This window comes from Artemia franciscana, chromosome 8 (assembly GCF_032884065.1).
Source record: "Artemia franciscana chromosome 8, ASM3288406v1, whole genome shotgun sequence".
NCBI classification, from domain to species: Eukaryota; Metazoa; Arthropoda; class Branchiopoda; order Anostraca; family Artemiidae; genus Artemia; species Artemia franciscana.
Window position 1 is genome coordinate 46,752,457 of NC_088870.1, and position 19,412 is coordinate 46,771,868.

Sequence of the window (19,412 nt, forward strand, 5' to 3'; positions counted from 1 at the left end):
TGACTTTAAATAATTTATTGTGAGTTCCGACTCCTTATAGGAATTGAAATCAAGTTCCTTTGGGCTTATGTTTGATTTCGTTAAGAAAATTTTTTCTGTTCATACATTTTGTTGGAGTTCCGGACTGCAAAATGGCTTAGAAACAAAGGTTAACAACGTTTTGATAATATATTTTTTGAAGTGTTTGTAATCTTTATCAAAATTTTAATCAGCTCTTTTAATCTTTGTACAAGAAGTCTAAATCAATATTCACTATAGGTAAAATTATAAACTAACCACCATATATAAATCAGACACATTGAAAACCATCTAAAGCATAAAAAACTTCAAAACTTCTTGGTATCATTAAAATAACTAAAGAAACAGATATCTATACAAATAAGTCAAAATAACTGTAGACGATAGGGCCTAGAATTTCATTAAAATAGGATAAAACAACTAAAACAATTAGTGAAACACACAAAAATAACAAATTAACAACAAACAATTTGAATGCACTGGCCTAGAATTATATGGTTCAATGGACAATAACTGGCCTTCTAAAATACTTCTTGCATCTATATGGGCATCTTCGATTTCGTTAATTTTCTCGTGAAATACGACACGTAGGTTTTCAACTAAAATGGATTTGGGAACGAATGCTGTTAAGCGCTGCGTCAATTTGGGATAGCACGAGCCGCGTGATTTTCTCATTTCTTTGCGACTCTTCGCATAAACACTATAAAGAAAAACAGTAACAATTATTGATATTAGCATTCATTTCTAGAAAATCCGTTCCTGAGGTGCGAGCACACACTATTTGATTAATTTTGAAAAAGAGGGAAGGGGTGTGTGTAAAAACCCACGAACATAACAGGGCAGGATCAAGAAGCATTGACAACTGTTGAGATAAGTGGCTTTTAGAGAATAAGAGGAATCCTGCAAGGGTTTACCTCTGGGCCAATACCCTTTTTAATTTATACTACTTGCATTGTTTGGTTAAAATTTCAGAATATATAATATGTTCTCGTTTTTCCGAACCAGCATCTAAAACTAAATGTGAAAAGAAGACGTCTTTTCCGGAAGCACTTATTGCTTCCATGATGACAGTACTCTTGGTGCTGCTAGTAAAATAGCTTGATTTGGTTCAAAGATAAAAGGCCTTTTTGAAAGAGTTATCCTAGAGTTTGATGTAAATTACCTCGGTTTAAATTTTGGAAAGTAACACTTTTTCATTTTCTCATAAGTATCAAAGGCTTGTCCTGATTTAAATGAAACACATTTATTAAGAGGTTCTTTAAGCCGAGGTAAAAATTATTATGCTCGATTCCTTTGCATCTTAGTCGATTAAAATCTTTCATGGACAAGTAATATTAACCTGATCAAGATGAAAGTCTCTAGTAGTCTTGGAATCCTTACAATCACAAAAAGTATATTTCGAGGGTGATTATACTTCTTAGAATCCCTTTCTACAGCCTATTTCAGTCTTTTGTTTCTAATTGTCCTGTTATTTGGATGTTAAGTTTTGCCACTTCACAAGAACCACTTTCAAAACTTGGTGATAAAGCACATACTATCATCCAGGAAACTAACCGTTGTTCATTTAAATTCTTGCTTGATATAAAATTCCTATATTATCTGCCCATTTATATCTTTCACTTTTCTACATTTGCTTAGCTATCTTCCTGCTTCCACGTGTAATAAAATATATTTTATTTTTATAATCTTAACATCATCTCATCACCTCCAATACGTAACACATTTTTCACGGTGGTTCTAGTATTTTTTATTTAGTTTAACCTCCCCTAGAAACATTCCTTGGAAGCTTCACCTTAATACCTTGCTTCACTAGCGGCATTAGCAGCAGCATGCATATTGTATTTTTCTTAACATTCCACTTGGTATACGGTGTATGTTTCAACTTAATACCCTAGACAGTTCCTGAAACTTCGCTGATGCATGCTTTTCAATAGTAGTAATGGTAGTAATAGTATTGGCAGTAGTAGCATCAACAGTAGTAGTAGTAGTGAGCACGTATTGCCTTTTGATGAGTTTAACATCACTCTCATCATGCCCTGGAAGTTCCAACTTACTATTCTAAGCCGTTCCTAAAATACTGCTGATACGCCTTTTAGACAACCTGCATGTACATAGTAAGTTTTAAATTAGTTACCTTCGTCCTCAAAATTTCCTGAAATTTTCGCCTTAAAACCCTTAGCCGTGGTAATAGCCACAATGGAATCAGTAGTTGTAGTGATGGCAGTGTGCATATATTCCCTTTTCGTTAATGAAGCATTCTCTGAAAGTTCCAACTGAATACCCTTAGAAATTCATCAGATAAGCCCATTTGACAACCTGCATCCACAAAAACATTTTCTGATTTAGTTCATTTTTCTGATCAATATGCTCGGAAAATTTCACCTTCATACCCTTAGCTTTGGTTGCAACAGGAGTAACAACAGTTGTGGCGAGAGTGGTAGTATTAGTAAGGGTATTAGCAGTAGTAGTGACATTAGCAGCAGTAGTAGTATGTACACATTGCATTTGGTCAGTGGAGCATCCCCTCATCATGCCCTGGAAATTTCAACTTAATGTGCTAAGCCGTTCCTAAGATTTTGATGATGTGCCCTTGTGAGAACTAGGTTTAATCAATATCCTTTGATTTAGTTCAACTTCCCCCTCAACATTTCCTGAGCTTTGCCCTTAATATCCTTAGCCTTAGCAGAAATCACAATAGCAATAGTAAAAAACAACAATATTTTATATTGATCCAATTTATTATTTTTCGGTATGATAGTCAAGGGTAGAATTTTCCATGAAAATGCAATATTCTTGCCTAAGAAAATACAAAATAAATTAGGACTAAATTACCTTAAAATTTTCTATAACAGATAATGAATCTTTTAATTCTGTGCTTAAATCCTTAACTTTTTCATCCTTGGTCTTCAGTTTTGTTTCCAAAGAATCACATTTTAATCGCAATGTTGTTATCTCCTTTTTGAGTTCACCGCTGTTTAACTCATCTCCTGAAACAACACAGTTGCATGTTATACATCATTTGATACAAGTATTAGTTAATAATTTAACGGGTAGGAATGGTGAAATAAGACTAAAGGGCAATATTTTTCATAGCTTTTGTTTTTATTTGTATCTTTTCGTTCTACAGGCAGTATTTTGAGTTAGTGCTTTGAATAAAAACAAGCCTATCAACTAAGTATGTGAATCACCGTCATTGTCAGCTTACAAAATGAATTTAAAGATGATGGATTTTTCCAGTTTTGGAAAATGATGGGTGTGAAGGCGGCGGCTCTTTGACTATTAGAAATACTATTAAAATCACTTTTGACTACTAAAAAAGGGCAACAGAACTAGCAATTTCTAATCAAATGATCCCCTTTCGACGCTTTTACAAATACTCCATCTAAATGAAGTGCTCATACCACCAAAACTGTCAGTATATATATAACAATTAACATTTTACCACCTCCGAAACTATATAACTTCAAAATTCTCATTATGAATCTATAAATAAAAAAAAAAAAAAGGAAATTCGAATTTTGCAAGCAATTAATTAAAAGATAAGACCAGAAACTGCAAACCAGAAAGTACACTGAAAGTGTAATCAAGTGAATATACAAGAAAAAAATTTAGTATCTCAAAATTAACGGCTACTCCACATGCTGCTATGTACTGCGAACAAGATCGATACCTCATTCTAGACGAGTCATCAAGCTACTGTGATACAATGGTTCTATTCCATGTCATGGAAACAAGCCCAGGTTACAATATGAAAACTATTGCCTTGGAATTCCTTTTTTCAAGACCTGCAAAGGACGATTTTTAGGTAATCTTAAATTAGTTGGTGATTCAAGTACTACTCCTGCTCCTTCTTCTTTTTCAAAAGCGTAACAATTGCGGCAGGAATTTAAATTATGCTCACGTCCCCCTCCTCTAACAGTAAAAGTTCTAAAGCATATTGCAACATTATCTCTTTACTCAAAATAAATTGTGCTATAGGCATTTTTTTATTTTTTATTTGTATGCATTTTTTCTTCGTCTTAAAGATGCCGCATCAAGTTCCACCTCTTTGTTTACCTTGGTTGAAAATTGATATCGTGTATACTGAGTTTACTCTTCAAATTTCAAGTTCAGATATCTTGCAATCCTGCAAAGGACGATTTTTAGGTAATCTTAAAATTATTTGGTGATTCATGTACTACTCCTTCTCCTTCATCTTCAAAAAGATAACAATTTCGGCATGAGTTTAAATTATGCTCACGCCCCCTTCCTCTAACCGTAAGAGTTCTAAAGCCTATTGCAACATTAGCTCTTTACTGAAAATAAATTGTGCTATACGCTTTTTTGTCTTTTTATTTGTTTTTCCTTTTTATTTTTATTTGTGTGCATTTTTTCTTCGTCTTAAAGATGCCACATCAAGTTCCACCTCTTTGTTTACCTTGGTTAAAAATTGATGTCGTGTATTACAACCTGATTTACAGTTACTGGCCTACAGAGTTACAGACTTAAACACAGGTACAGAGCTTACTTATTGTAAACAGAAACTTTGCAATCAATAACGAACAAATGGTCTTACGCTATCTAACATGGCCAATTTTGCGCCTATGCCCCGGTCGACTGTATGATAATTCGATGAAAGTGTTTTCTCTTTTATTCCCTCGTTTACTTTTTTCTTTCTTTTCATATACTCCTCTTTCTTATTCGTTTTGTGAGAGAGGACAGAAATAAATTATTATTAATATTATGATATTTCACATTTAGCTATAAAATGTTTTAACTGAATAAATTATTTTACAAAAAAATAACTTGAATAAAAATTATTTTTAAATTTCAGTTTTTTTGTCATCCATCGGGATGACAGTTTTCAGTTTTTGAGTAAGATTTCAGTTTTTTTTTCTGTGTTGACACATTGTCAACACAGAAAAATAAAAGCTATGATAGCTATGACAACACTGGGAAAAAAAAATAGAAAATTGTCTTCCCTAATAGAGCAACTTGTCCCCGACAGTGTAAAATGAATGAATTCTTTTTCTAGACAGTAAATTTGGTTCTTCAATCAATACTTCATTCAAACAGAATGGAAAGTTATAACCCCATATCGGACTTACCTTGTTTATAAGCAGTACATAGTTTCATCCAGATGCGTAGTATCATATACTTAATTCACGAAGCAGAATTTTAAAGATGAAGATGACGCATGGAGAACCAGTTCTCTTATTTCTTAATAGAAAAGGCCCAACTTTAAACTAACTTTAAAATTTTTAAAATATAAAATAACTGATAGCGTGATTAAAGCGTCAATTACTCATAATTCGGTTTAGTCGGCTTTCATTACCCAGAATCGGTTTCTATTTATTTTTAACGCAAATAAAAACCTGCAATATTCTGCTCAGTTAAGGAAGAGGATCATACATTAATAAACATTGCTGCACCTCTCAGAACATAACGTTATTAACCTGCTAAAGACGTAAACATTTTTGAAAATCCTTGCTCCATCTTATTAAGTGAGTTTCAACTTTGACTGCCTACTAGAAAAATTCAATACAGTATTAAAATAATTTTTCAATAAGTTTCATCGAAACACAAGATGGGAGGTCATACTCTCTGTTACACCCTTGAGGGCTATTTAATAAAATCATTTTAGAGACACGCTGACACAGGTAATGTCCATTCTAAGAACCTCCAAACCACCTTAGCCGCTTTTACCGATACGTATACATGTGGGATCAAGCAACTTTCCAGATGTACTTTAAATATACTAACGATCAGAAAATAAACGCAAAAAAAGTAGACCAAACCAAATTCAAGAAAAATTATAATTTGTCTAGAAAGATCTAGTATCATTCTCATTTTCAGAGCACTATTTCAATAGACTTCTTTGAAAAGGTATAAATCTAAGAAAATGAATGCACTTTTGTCTTCTGGGTGCACCAATCGAAATTAAGTTAATAAATCAGCTAATAATTAATTATATAATTAATAATTCAGCTAATAAGCTGAAGAAAACAAAATTTCAAGCTAATAAACAGGAAAAGGCAGAAACAAACCAACAATACTTTTGTTACAAACAAATACAAAGTAGAGACGATAGGGAAAATATTTTCAAGACAGTGGAAATCAGTTCTGTGGATATTTCGGCCTTATATCCAAGGGCCGTCTCCAGCACTCTGCAAGAATGAGAAACTATGTATATATATATAAATGAACTTATATCAGATTGTGAGAATTAAAACTAAATAATCAAAAACACTTTTTAAAACTTTTTTTAAAAATAGTCTTAGCATCCTTACTTCAACGAAGTTCAACCAGGACTGGCAAAAAGAATGAAATGAGAATATAAACTCATTCAAACTAAAGAGAACAAAATGATTAGATGCAATTTCTTAGAGCCAATCTTGCTTGTTTAGCAGCCCGTCTCAAAGTCCTTTTCGTAGTTGGTTCAGTACTATTATAAATTGGTTTAGTAAAATATTTTGTTAGATCATTTTTAATTAAGTTTGAGTATAAAGAATTTAGTGAGTATTCCCCTAAGTCCCTGTTCAATGAAATATTATTATTTATTTTGAGATTAATTTTGATTGATTCGAACCACCTGTTTTATCCCAAAATCATTACTGATGAGTGAAGAGTTTTCAAAAAGTATCATGTGGGAGGGATTATTCAATATATGCCAACCTAAAGCAGAATCAAAGGAGTTGTTGGAACTATTAGAAATTAAGGCCATGTCTATGTCATTTACATGCTGTTGTAACCGTTTGTCTAGATTCTGATGGGTCCTGCCGACATAGTAATTTCCACAATCAACGGGTATTTGATAGACCCCTCTTTGGCGAGTAACTGGGGTCTTATTTTTACCCAAATTTAAGAGATTGAGGATTTTAAAATTATTAGTAAAAACTATGTACAGATTATTTTTTGTGCAAATATTTTTTAATTTTGTTGTGATCTTTGGGATATACGGAAGATAGACAATATTTGAGGGCTTATCAGTAGCCTCACATTGTGAAGTATCTTCTTCGATTTTACAAGAATGTCTTTTTATTCTATGGTTAATTATTTTATTGACAAAAAGAATGGGATATCCATTACCAAAAAGAATATTTCTGATAAATTTTATTTCTCCATTTATATAAGAATCGGAGCAAATATTCAGGGCACGATCAATGAGGGAATTTACAACTGCTCTTTTAACTTGTGGGGGTGATTTGAATTAAAGTGGAGATATCTATTGTTTTGTGTTGGCTTTCGATAGATAGTAAAATCCAGTTTATCAGCATTACGAATAATTAATACATCTAAAAACGGTAGTTTATTTTCAATTTCAACTTCTAGGGTGAACTGTAAATTTCGGTCATTGTGTTAAGATGATCTAAGAAGCCCCGAAGTTCAGCTACCCCATAATTCCAAAGTGAACTTACGTCATCCATATAACGACCCCAATAGACAAATCATCTGAATGATTTTAAGATCATCAATTTCTTAAATTAGGGTAAAGGTAAGACCCCAGTTACTCACCAAAGAGGAGTCTATCCAATACCCAGTGATTGTGGAAATTACTATGTCGGTAGGACCCATTAGAATCTAGATAAACGGTTACAACAGCATAAAAATGACATAGACAAGGCCTTAATTTCAAAAAGTTCCAGCAACTCCTTTGATTCTGCTTTAGGTTGGCATATATTTAATAATCCATCCCACGAGATACTTTTTGAAAACTCTTCACTCATCAGTAATGATTTTGGGATAAAACAGGTGGTTCGAGAATCAATCAAAATTAATCTCAAATAAATAATAATATTTCTTTGAACAGGGACTTAGGGGAATACTCACTAAATTTTTTATACTCAAACTTAATTAAAAAATTATCTAACAAAATATTTTACTAAACCGATTTAGAATAGTACTGAACCAACTACAAAAATGCCTTTGAGACAGGCTGCTAAACAAGCAAGATTGGCTCTAAGAAATTGCATCTAATCATTTTATTCTCTTTTGTTTAAATGAGTTTATATTCTCATTTCATTCTTTTCGCCAGTCCTGGTAGAACTTCGTTGAAGTAAGGATGCTAGGGCTATTTAAAAAAAAAGTTTTAAAAAGTGTTTTTAATTATTTAGTTTTAATTCTCACAATATTATGTAAGTTCATTTATATATATATATATATATATATATGACAATGATAAAAAGTTCCCTTTCCTATATTGGACTGTAAAATTTCATAAGAATCCCCCTAAACCACGGTTTATTGCTGGAGCAGCTAAATGTCCAACCCGCATTGCTGCTACTGACCTCTCTTTAATTTTAAAGGAAATTGTAAATAAACTTAAAACCTATTGTTCTGGTATTAAAAATTTTTCGAATTTTAATCCATATTGGAGTGTTAATAATTCACTTCAGGTGATAGATTCTTTAACAATGGTTTCAGCTAAAAGAATTGAGTCTTTCGATTTTGCGACAATGTATACTAATTTATCACTCAATTTAGTGTTTGATAATTTAAAAACTGTTATAAAGAAATCTTTCCTCTTATCTAGTAAAAGGTTCTTGAAAATAGACAGTTATAATAAAAAAGCCATATGGACAAACTGCTTTAATACTACAGTTAACTTGAGATGTTACAGCTTGGATATGATTTTTGAGTTATTGGAATTTGTTTTATACAATACTTATATAAGATTTGGGGGTGATTTGTACAAGCAAATTATGGGAATTCCCATGGGGGGGAATGCCAGCCCATTTATAGCTGACTTGTTTTTAAGTCAACTAGAATATAAATATATGATGGATAAGAATAATCCAATTAATTTAAAACATGCTTTGTCAAATAATAAAAGATATTTAGATGATATTTTGGTCTTAAATTGTAAGGATTTCATTGATATTTCTAAAAATATATATCCATCAGAGCTTATTCTTGAGCCTAGTCATGGCGCTGGTCATGAAGATCATTTCTTAGATTTAAATATTAATATTTGTGATAATAATAAATTAAGTTTTAAAATGTATAATAAAACGGATGATTTTGATTTTGAAGTGATTAGTTTCCCATTCCCTGAAAGTAATATACACTCAAATATCACATATTCAGCGTTTTTCTCACAGTTACTTCGTTATGCAAGGATTTGTAGTAATTATATTGATTTTAAAAATAGATGTAAAATCTTAAGCCAAAAATTGATATCAAGAGGTTTTTCTGCAAATAAATTAACTTGGCAATTTAAAAAATTTAGTTTTCATTATAACGAACTTTTAAATAAATATCAAAAGAATTATCTAGAAATACTTAAAGAAATTTTTAACTAAGTTCGGAGGTTCGAGAAATGTTGTCACAGCGCCATTTATTTTGAATTGTGTTTCTATTTGAGCGGAATTTTTAAAAAATTAGCCACATGGTAAAGATGAATTATATAATTGTTTAGTTCATTCAGGTTTTTTGCAATGTGTTAATATTTGTGATTTGGTAAAATTTATAATATTTAGTTTACCTATTGTTGCTAAAGGGAGGGATATATTAACAGGATAAGCTTGTTTTGGTTTTACTTGGTTGTTTTACATTTGCTGTTTTTTTTTCATAGGCATGTATTTTGGGGGTGATACCTGACGCGGGGATGCCATGGACATTCTGTGGTAGCCACAACACTGTGCTGGGTAGAGAATTTAGAGTGGCGAAACCCTATATAGGCCAGTGTATTCTCCTGATGAGCCCTTATGTTGGGTGTTGCCTCTGAATTATTTGTCTATATTATTTTTTCTATTGTTTGGTAAATGACGACTTATACTTATTGACGACATGACTGCCTGTCCATGGATTATTCTTTATGGTTGATTGTGTGTGGCTATGCTGTTTGACCTATGTGATTGTATGGATGAGTAGGGTTAAGGCCTCATTCAAGTGCTGGTCTATATTAATCACTAATTTAGGAAAACAGTTTTCCTTTTCTCCTTCTGTCTCTTTTTTTTTTTTTTTTTTTTTTTTTTTTTTTTTTTTTTTTTTTTTTTTTTTTTTTTTTTTTTTTTTTTTTTTTTTTTTGTGTTTGTGCTGTAGCATTGGTGATTTCTCTTTTCATGATATATATATATATATATATATATATATATATGTATATATATATATATATATATATATATATATATATATATATATATATATATATATATATATATAGTTTCTCTCTTATTCTTGTATTGTGCTGAAGACGGCCCTTGGACATAGGGCCAAAATATCCACAGAACTGATTTCCGCTGTCTTGAAAAGATTTTCTCTATTGTCTCTACTTTGTATTTGTTTGTTATGGAAAGGCAGTTTGGTCTTCGTCGCTATATTTGTCTAGCTTACGGGGAGCAGTTGACCTATGATATATTTTATTTTATTAGTCTAGATAAAAAACATGCTAATATTATCAATCAACAACATTTTTTAGAATCCTGTAGAAATGAAAACCTTATTCTCAAGTCTTTAAGATATAAATTACATTTAAATACCCGGAAAGAAGCGCAATTTGCCCATACACTACAGTTAACAACCTTAGTCCATATTATTAAGGAAAAAAAACAGAAACGACATATTATTTCTTCAGAGAGAAAATCGTTGGAAACTTTTTTGCTGGAAAACTTGTCCACCGTTGATTTTGCTCAGGTTTCTAGATTAGAAAGGAATTTGTTTAGCCACGATTTTCGCCTGTCCAAGGAACGCCTCTATACAAAATTGGAAGGCTTACGAAATGTATCTTCGATGAGAAACCGTATTTATTCTCCAAGATTCACTCCTGGACCTGCAATCGTTAACCTCTCTTCTAAAACATTGGAACCCCTAGAAATCAAAACACTAAAAAAGGTCCAAAATTTTCTTTTCTACCGAAACAGGTTCCTGTGGCAGATATAGTTTCCTCTCTAGAGTCCGCTTTGCATAAACACTATTCTTCTGTTTCTAATCCTGATGAAGTTAGATCTGGTCTTATAAATATCCTTTATAATAGCCAAAAAAAGTTTAAGCCTCCTACCAATTCCACACCGGAAAATTTGCATGACATAAAAATACTATCTAATCTCCGAAAAGATCCTTCTATTATAATAACTAAAGCAGACAAAAGCAATTCACTTGTTGTCATGAATACGACAGACTATGACAACAAAATTCATTCGCATATAAATGACACAATTACATATAAAACAATAACTCATGATCCTACTGATCAGTTCGCTAATAATATTATAAATGAATTAAAGCAGCTAAAACATAATGTTAAAATTACCCCACAACTATACAATAAATTTTTCCCCGTGGTAGTTTCTGTCCTAAACTCTACGGTTTACCAAAAATACATTAACAGGGTATTCCCTTAAGACCTATCGTAGCTTGTACTAAAGCCCCCGCTGCCAATATTGGAAAATGGCTTTGCACAGCTTTCAAACCTTTATTGTATTCTCAAAATTCCTATATTCGTAATTCGGCAGATTTAATTAAAAAACTTAGCAACACAAGTATTTCAGAAAACACAATAGTGTAGTTTTGACATTGTTTCAATATATACAAATATAGATGTGAATATTCCTGAGGAATTATAAAACAATAAAATAGAAGAAAATCACCACTTCAGCGACTTCAGCGACAGGAATTTATTGTGAAGTTTTAATTGCTTTTTTTTAAAATTTGTAATAAGTTTTCTATGTATTTTCAATTTCGCGATTGTTTTTATCAACAAAAAAATGGGTTACCCATGGCGGCACCTTTATCCGGGCTACTAGCAAATATTCACGTTGAGAATCTTGAGAATTGGGCATTGAATTCTTATTTTTTTAAACACGTCTATTGGGGTTGTTATATGGATGACGTAATCTCACTTAGGAATTATGGGGAAGCTGAACTTCGGGGCTTCTTAGATCATCTTAACACTTATGACCGAAATTTGCAGTTCACCCTAGAAGTTGAAATTGATAATAAACTACCGTTTTTAGATGTATTAATTATTCGTAATGCTGATAAACTGGATTTTACTATTTATCGAAAGCCAAAACAAAACAATAGATATCTTCACTTTAATTCAAATCATTCCCCACAAGTTAAAAGAGCAGTTGTAACTTCCCTCATTGATCGTGCCATGAATATTTGCTCCGATTCGTATATAAATGCAGAAATAAACTTTATCAGAGATATTCTTTTTGGTAAAGAATACCACATTCCTTTTGTCAATAATATAATTAACCGTAAAATAAAAAAACATTATTGTAAATTCGAAGAAGATACTTCAAAATGTGAGGCTACTGATAAGCCCTCAAATATTGTCTAACTTCCGTATATCCCAAAGATCACAACAAAATTAAAAAATATTTGCACAAAAAATAATCTGTACGTAGTTTTTACTAATAATTTTAAAATCATCAATTTCTTAAATTCGGGTAAAGATACGACCCCAATTTCTCGCCAAAGAGGGGTCTATCAAATACCCTGTGATTTTGGAAATTACTATGTCAGCAGGACCCATCCGAATCTAGACAAACGGTTACAACAGCACAAACATGACATAGACATGGCCTTAATTTCAAATAGTTCCAGCAACTCCTTTGATTCCTCTTTAGGTTGGCATATATTTAATAATCCTTCCCACATGATACTTTTTGAAAACTCTTCACTCGTCAGTAATGATTTGGGGATAAAACAAGTGACTCGAGAATCAATCCAAATTAATCTCAAAATAAATAATAGTATTTCTTTGAACAGGGACTTAGGGGAATACTCACTAAATTCTTTATACTCAAACATAATTAAAAATGATCTAACAAAATATTTTACTAAACCAATTTATAATAGTACTGAACCAACTACGAAATGGCCTTTTAGAAAGGCTGCTAAACAAGCAAGATTGACTTTAGGATATTGCATCTAATTATTTTATTCTCTTTAGTTTGAATGAGTTTCTATTCTCATTTCATTCCTTTCGCAAGTCCTGGTTCAACTTCGTTGAAGTAAGGATGCTAGGGCTATTTTGAAAAAAAGTTTTAAAAAGTGTTTTTAATTATTTAGTTTTAATTCTCACAATTTGATGTAAGTTCATTTATACATATATATATATATATATATATATATATATATATATATATATATATATATATATATATATATATATATATTTAGTTTCTCTCTTATTCTTGTATTGTGCTTAAGACGGCCCTTGGATATAGGGCCAAAATATCCACAGAACTGATTTCCACTGTCTTGAAAAGATTTTCCCTTTTGTCTCTACTTTGTATTTGTTTGCTATGGAAAGGCAGTGTGGTGTTCGTCGCTATTTTCGAATACCTTTGTTAGTTTCTGTATCTAGAAGCTTTGATTTCAACGCAACATTTTCTTCCTTAAATGCTTCCAACTGCCTCTTCCACTCTCCGACATTTGCAGTTGATTCCTGAAGTGCTGCCGTTAGCCTGGCGTTATTACTTTTCAATGTTGCCAGCTCAACTTCCAATTTCTTTGGATTTGCTGAACTGAAATATGACAAATAATTAATGCTTGTACAACTAACCTCAAGTAAGATTCTGAAAGTCTAATATCCTAAAACATCAAGTCACGGTATCTTAGGCAATTTTTGGTGTATCTTTCTTTACGAAATCGCTTTTCAATATTTCATTTATTGTATCTGACCTGTAATATCGCTTATCCTGGCTTTCCCAATGGCATTTCATTGAAATTTGGAATATGATAATGTAAAGTATCAGGTGGGAAGGGAGCTGAAAGATTTTCCTCACTGGAAAACCCCTTAACAGAAATAATTTGAAAGAAGATGGCAACTATTTCTATTAATAATTTGGTGACGCCTAGGTTAGAGTTTTTTCAGTGTTTTAGAGAGGCAAGTTGTGGAATTCATTAGACGGGTGCATTAATCAGTAGTGATGTAAATGGACTTGAAATTATTTTGAAAAATGAATTTTAATAATTATAAATAAAACATGATTTTAATGATTCAATAGGATGTATAATAGATGTTGAGTATTAAGTTAGTGAATTTGTTAAAATGACTCAAAATATCAAAATATATTAAAAATTCCCGAACAGATTGTCAAAAACCCAAAGTCTTCAAGAGGTAGTCCCAAATATTACTCTTTGTATATGCCTAAATATTAGAGCAAAACAGATTTTTGGCTGAAGTTATTCCTGATATATATTATCGTTAATCTGAAATGCCCCTATAAATCTTCCTTTTGTCCCAACTTCAGCCATACAAACCAGAAGCCTGACGAATTTCAGTCGACTATACATACGTTTTCCTCTGAAAAATTATGTCAGAAACCTTTCCCTGATGTTTTCTTTGCGAGATTTCTCCAAAAGATGATTGGATCAAAATAATATAAGTCGTCCATGGATAATCACCAAAGTAATCCAGCAAGAATAAAAACAGCATAAAAAAGAAAACAAAGATCCCAGGAGCTATTACTGGCCCAGATGATGTCGAAACCATATTTCAGTTAGTTTGTCCGTGTTACAGGGACAAGTAGCAACTTTGCAGCAGCAGAGGTCGATCCCAGCGCCCTGGATTTCCAAGCAGAATATCAATCCATGTTTTACCCCAGGACAAGGAAGAATACGTTAGGGAGAACTACAAGAACTACAACAATTTTACGATTCAATAGCTTCTATTTTTTCCCTCTCTTCTTGTCGTCTCTTTTACATAAAAGGTCTGTTAAATAACGGTTCAGTAATGTAGTAGCATAAAATTATTTATTTAACACAGACGCACACATAATTAATCCTTTTCAAAATACTGTCCTTCCAAATCGATGGATTTTCTATGGCATTTTACCAGCATCTCTTGGGCTTCCTGAATGGTTCCATTGGGGACTTCTCGTAGAAAGGTTGTCAAAGCGTCTTTTACCCCTTCTAGAATAAAATAATGATGTCATTTGAGCAATCTCTCAATTATCGGAAATAGAAATAGAAACCCCCGGTGTTAAATCCGGGCTGTACAGCGTCTATATAAGCAGGGTAAAGCTTATTTTCACTACAAACTTGTAATCAATGAGTGCGAAGCTGCGACTCGATGAATTATTGTGGTGAAAGATTCAATCGTCTCAGATATCTTTTCGGGATGATCGAAACCTGTGCCTGCCTAAGCTGATACAGTACTTCACAGTAATACCGGCTGTTAACATCCTGTTATTGGGCCAGGTCCTGACACGTTTCGAGACTGTAGTACTGTATAGAAGTGAGCAATTTGTAGACCTCTTTTGCGCATACTTTGCTGAAGGAAAAATCCTTGGTTAAAATCCTGTGAACCACTGTTTTCGGCACATTATTAATGTTAGCTTATCTCCAAACATACGATGACAAAACCATATTCCTTTGGGTGAGTCTGTTTGACAAGGATATTTAGCAAGTCTATCAACCAGCAAAGATCGATCCCTAGGTTCTGTATTCCTGAGCAGGAAATCAATCCGTTATGTTACCCCATGGTGAAGAAACAAATATTACGGATACTGTTTGTTTTTTTCAGAGAGACCATATATTGCCGAATGAACCCTACCTACTTACTCACATTTCAAGATTTTCTGTTTTCCAATTTATTGAATTTTAATTGATTATTATTCTGTATTATCAGATTTTTTTTTTAAGGGAGAACTCTCTATATCTCCCTCGTGACCATCAAGTTCCCCGGCTAAGGAGAACATTTCCCTCTCTCTATTTCAAGAGATAGTTGAAGTTTAAGCATGTTTTTCAAGATTTTTCTTTTTCAATTTTATTAAATTTTACAGATTTTTTTTTCTGAATATTAATTTTTTTGCAGTGACTTCATCCCTCTCTTAGCCTCAGGCAAACTCTATACTTTCTTTTTACCATGGTTTAAAAAATCAAGCAAAACCCAAGAGCCTAAAACTTTGGTCTTTTTACTTTATTTTATCCAAATTTCCCCAAAACTTGAATGAATCTTTTTAGATTCTTCACTCCGACAACACACTAGTGCAATTCCTATTCAGAGCCTCCATTTTTTGGTCTTTCTTGTCGCATTTCAGAGGTGTCCTTAGCTTTTCCAATATGGTTACCTACTGAGATTCCTTTTGTCTCTCATTGTCAGGGTAATTTTGAAATTTAGAGCGTTTTGGCTTGTTTGCGAAGTTAGACGCTCAACTGCCTCTTTTTAAGAATTTTTTTTCAACTTTATTTAATTTTAACCAGTTACTCTGAATAAGACTTGATTATTCTATTAGGTGGAATAAACTATATCTCTGTATCGCTCTCTTAGCCTTGGGGGAACCCTATACTGTTTTATTTATCATTGTTTAAAGAAATAAGCAATGCCAAAGAAACCTCGACAAAGGTCTTCTTAGCTTTTTCAGTTTGACGTAGGTATCCTGTTGTATTTTCAGCCCCACTACACGCCCTTTTCGTTCTAGGAACCAACCCTTCTTGGTTTTGAGGGATAGACCATGCTTTCATTTTTCTTCAATAAAAGATTTTTTTATATCTTATTATTTTTCCGATCGAACAGAGTTATTACAAACTCTTAAAAAACATTTGGCAGAACTAGAAAAGTCAGAATTATGGCTTTCGAAAATGCCTAAGTGTCAGTGTTTCCCTTTTAATCCAATGCAATGTGTTATAAAATCCCCCATAGTCCAACACGATGGGTCAAAAACTACGCAAAGCTCCAATGGAATGCGAAGAGGAATATCCAGTTAAAAAGGAAAGTAGAGGCTCTACAAAGGATTTACGATCGGAACTACCTACCAGAAAGAGAGTAGAGGCTTTACAGAGGATTTACGATCGGAATTACCTACCAAAAAGAGAGTGGAGGCTCTACAAAGCGATTTGCGATCGGCAAAAAAGAGACCGGAGGTTTTATATAGGATGATGTATGTAGGAGAGCAGAGCAGAGCCTATATAGGTTCTAACATGATGAGGTAAATATATTTACCTCGGTCATAATTTTGATAAATAGAAACTTTTCCTAAAATCTATTGAAAAGTATAATAAAATATTTTCAGAAACTAAAAGCTTTGTATTCCAATTTAAGGAATAGAATTAGTTTAGTTCAATGACAGCCTAACCCTTTGCAAGCTAATATGTCTTTATTAAAGGAACTGTTTGAGGAACAGTCAAACAGAATTCAGATAACAGTGATTGGTGTTGAAGAAATTTTCCCACCTATAGCTCGGTAGTTTATACTAAAAAAGGAGCTAAAGTGATGTTACGTGGAATCTAAGTCTTGATACATACAAGAATTATGAGCATAAGGGCCCAAACTTGAGGCTATGCTCACAAGGAGGGAAGAGGGGTCGAAAATAGGCATAACTGAACAGGCATCAAATGCATGGTAGCACAGTTCTCCGTATAAAACTTCATTTTTCAACTTTCACTCAATTCACTTATTATTCAACATAAACCCTGGAATTCTCCTTTATAGAGGAAACCGAACCTCAGAGGTGACTAGCCTCTTACTAAAGCTTAACAGTTATCAAACAGTATCAATGTCCCACGAGCTCAGGGTAACCGTACTTATATGGACGTACTAAAATTAATGAATCTAATTTACGACTTCAGAGTATAATAGTTGTTTCCAAGATGACTAAAAATCTAAACAACCCAAACAAATTAAAAGAAAAAACAATCCAAAGATGTTAAATAATAAAAGAAATGGAATTTTTCTGAGATTTTCAATATTAAATGAAAAAAACAAGTGTTTTAACTGAAAGTATGGAGCAACACTAACGAACAGAAATTATTTCGTATATAAAAGGGGCTGTCCCCTCTACTTTCAGTTGAAAAAAATTGTTATTTATTTAATTGCTGATCGTTTTCTAAAATAATATCGGGATATACAGCTTAAGAACCTGCATTAATATAAACCGAAAACGAGACGAAAAATCTTCTCTCTGGCTCAATTTCTTCATTTCGTCACGATATACATCGAGCTTAGTTAGCTGTATAATTTAATTATACTGTATAATTAGTTAGCTGTATAATTCCCTGAGTCATAAGGTTCCCCTAATTTAAGTTCCCCTGAATTATAACCAATCTGATTTCATAGCTTATCCTACTTCTTAAAGACATCTCCTTTCCGATGAGGAACCCATTGATTTTTCTTGAAGTCAAGAACCTGTATTAATATGAACCGAATACGAGACGAAAAATCTTCTCGCTGGCTCAACTCCTTCATTTCTTCAAGATATACAATTTTATACACGTTTATGACCCTCTGCAGCCTTTTTTCCTTATTGATACTGGTTGATTAGTCCATGTTGTCTTTTGTTAGTTTGAATTTTGTTTTTCTTCGCTGTTTATCGTATTTGTTTTTGTTAATTTTTTTATAATACTCCGTACTTTGTGTTTTTTATACTTTACGGGTAATAAAATTCATTCATTCATTCATACATCGAGCTTAGTGAGCTGTATAATTAGTTAGCTGTATAATTCCCCTGAGTTATAAGGATCCCCTAATTTAAGTTCCCCTGAAATATAACCAATCTGATTTCATAGCTTACCCTACTTCTGTAAGGATAACTCCTTTCCGGTGAGGAACCTATTGATTTTTGTTCAAGTTAAGAACCTCCATTAATATAAACCGAACACGAGAAGACAACTCTTTTCTCAGGCTCAACTTCTTCATTTTGTCAAGATATACATCAAGCTTAGTTTGCTGTATAATTTAATTATACTGTATAATTAGTTAGCTGTAAAATTCCCATGATTTATAAGGTTCCCCTGATTCAGGTTCCCCTGAGTTATAACCAATCTGATTTCATAGCTTACCCTACTTCTGTAAAGATATCTTCTTCCCGGTGAGGAATCCACTGATTTTTCTTCAAATCAAGAACCCGCATTAATATAAACCGAATACGAGACGACAAATCTTCTCTCCGGCTCAATTTCTTCATTTCGTCAAGATATACATCGAGCTTATTTAGCTGTATATGGATTTGTTTCTCCGAACTTCTAGCTTCAGCAACTGCTCTTTGGTACTAAATATAAAGTACAGTTTATTGTTATTATTTTTTTACTTGGTTAATGTATATGTACAAATACAAGAGGCAGAACAAAGCCTCTTCCAACTCAGTCAGCAGCCGCAAACAATATTACAATAAAAAAACTTCACTAGAATTATGAATTCTCATTTTACTCAAAATCATCGATTCTAATAATAGAAATAATTCATAATCCCCACAAATTTAAAACTAGGATAAAACTGACTCATGTTCTTTTCTTTCCCTAGGCATTGACTGATGGTCATAGGCGATATTTTAGTGTTGAATCTCATTTAACTAAATGAATTTTCATCAAATCAGCCTGTTTTTCAAAAATGTCAAGGGGATAAAAGAAGAGATGCATAAAATATAAAAGAACTTATTCGTATTTTTTGCCTTTTTCATTAAAAATGTCAAGAAAATAAAAGAACGCATAAATAAAATATAAGAAAGCTCATTTGCTTTGTT

The 19,412-nt window shown here is 32.5% G+C and overlaps 1 protein-coding gene across 2 annotated transcripts in view; it reads right to left on the bottom strand.

Annotated features, from left to right (window-relative positions):
- Positions 1 to 403: 403 nt before the first annotated feature.
- The window catches only part of LOC136030495 (uncharacterized), a 56,682-nt gene continuing 37,673 nt past the window's right edge, over positions 404 to 19,412 (bottom strand). The window contains exons 9-12 of one of the 2 annotated variants that reach the window (XM_065709518.1): positions 18,733 to 18,941; positions 13,294 to 13,475; positions 2,851 to 3,005; positions 404 to 718 (exon numbers count right to left, since the gene is read on the bottom strand). In XM_065709518.1, the coding sequence (XP_065565590.1) occupies positions 614 to 718; positions 2,851 to 3,005; positions 13,294 to 13,475; positions 18,733 to 18,941 (651 nt within the window). In that variant the 3' untranslated portion in view covers positions 404 to 613. The remainder of the gene's footprint in view (positions 719 to 2,850; positions 3,006 to 13,293; positions 13,476 to 18,732; positions 18,942 to 19,412) is intronic. The other variant, XM_065709519.1, reaches the window with a different exon arrangement.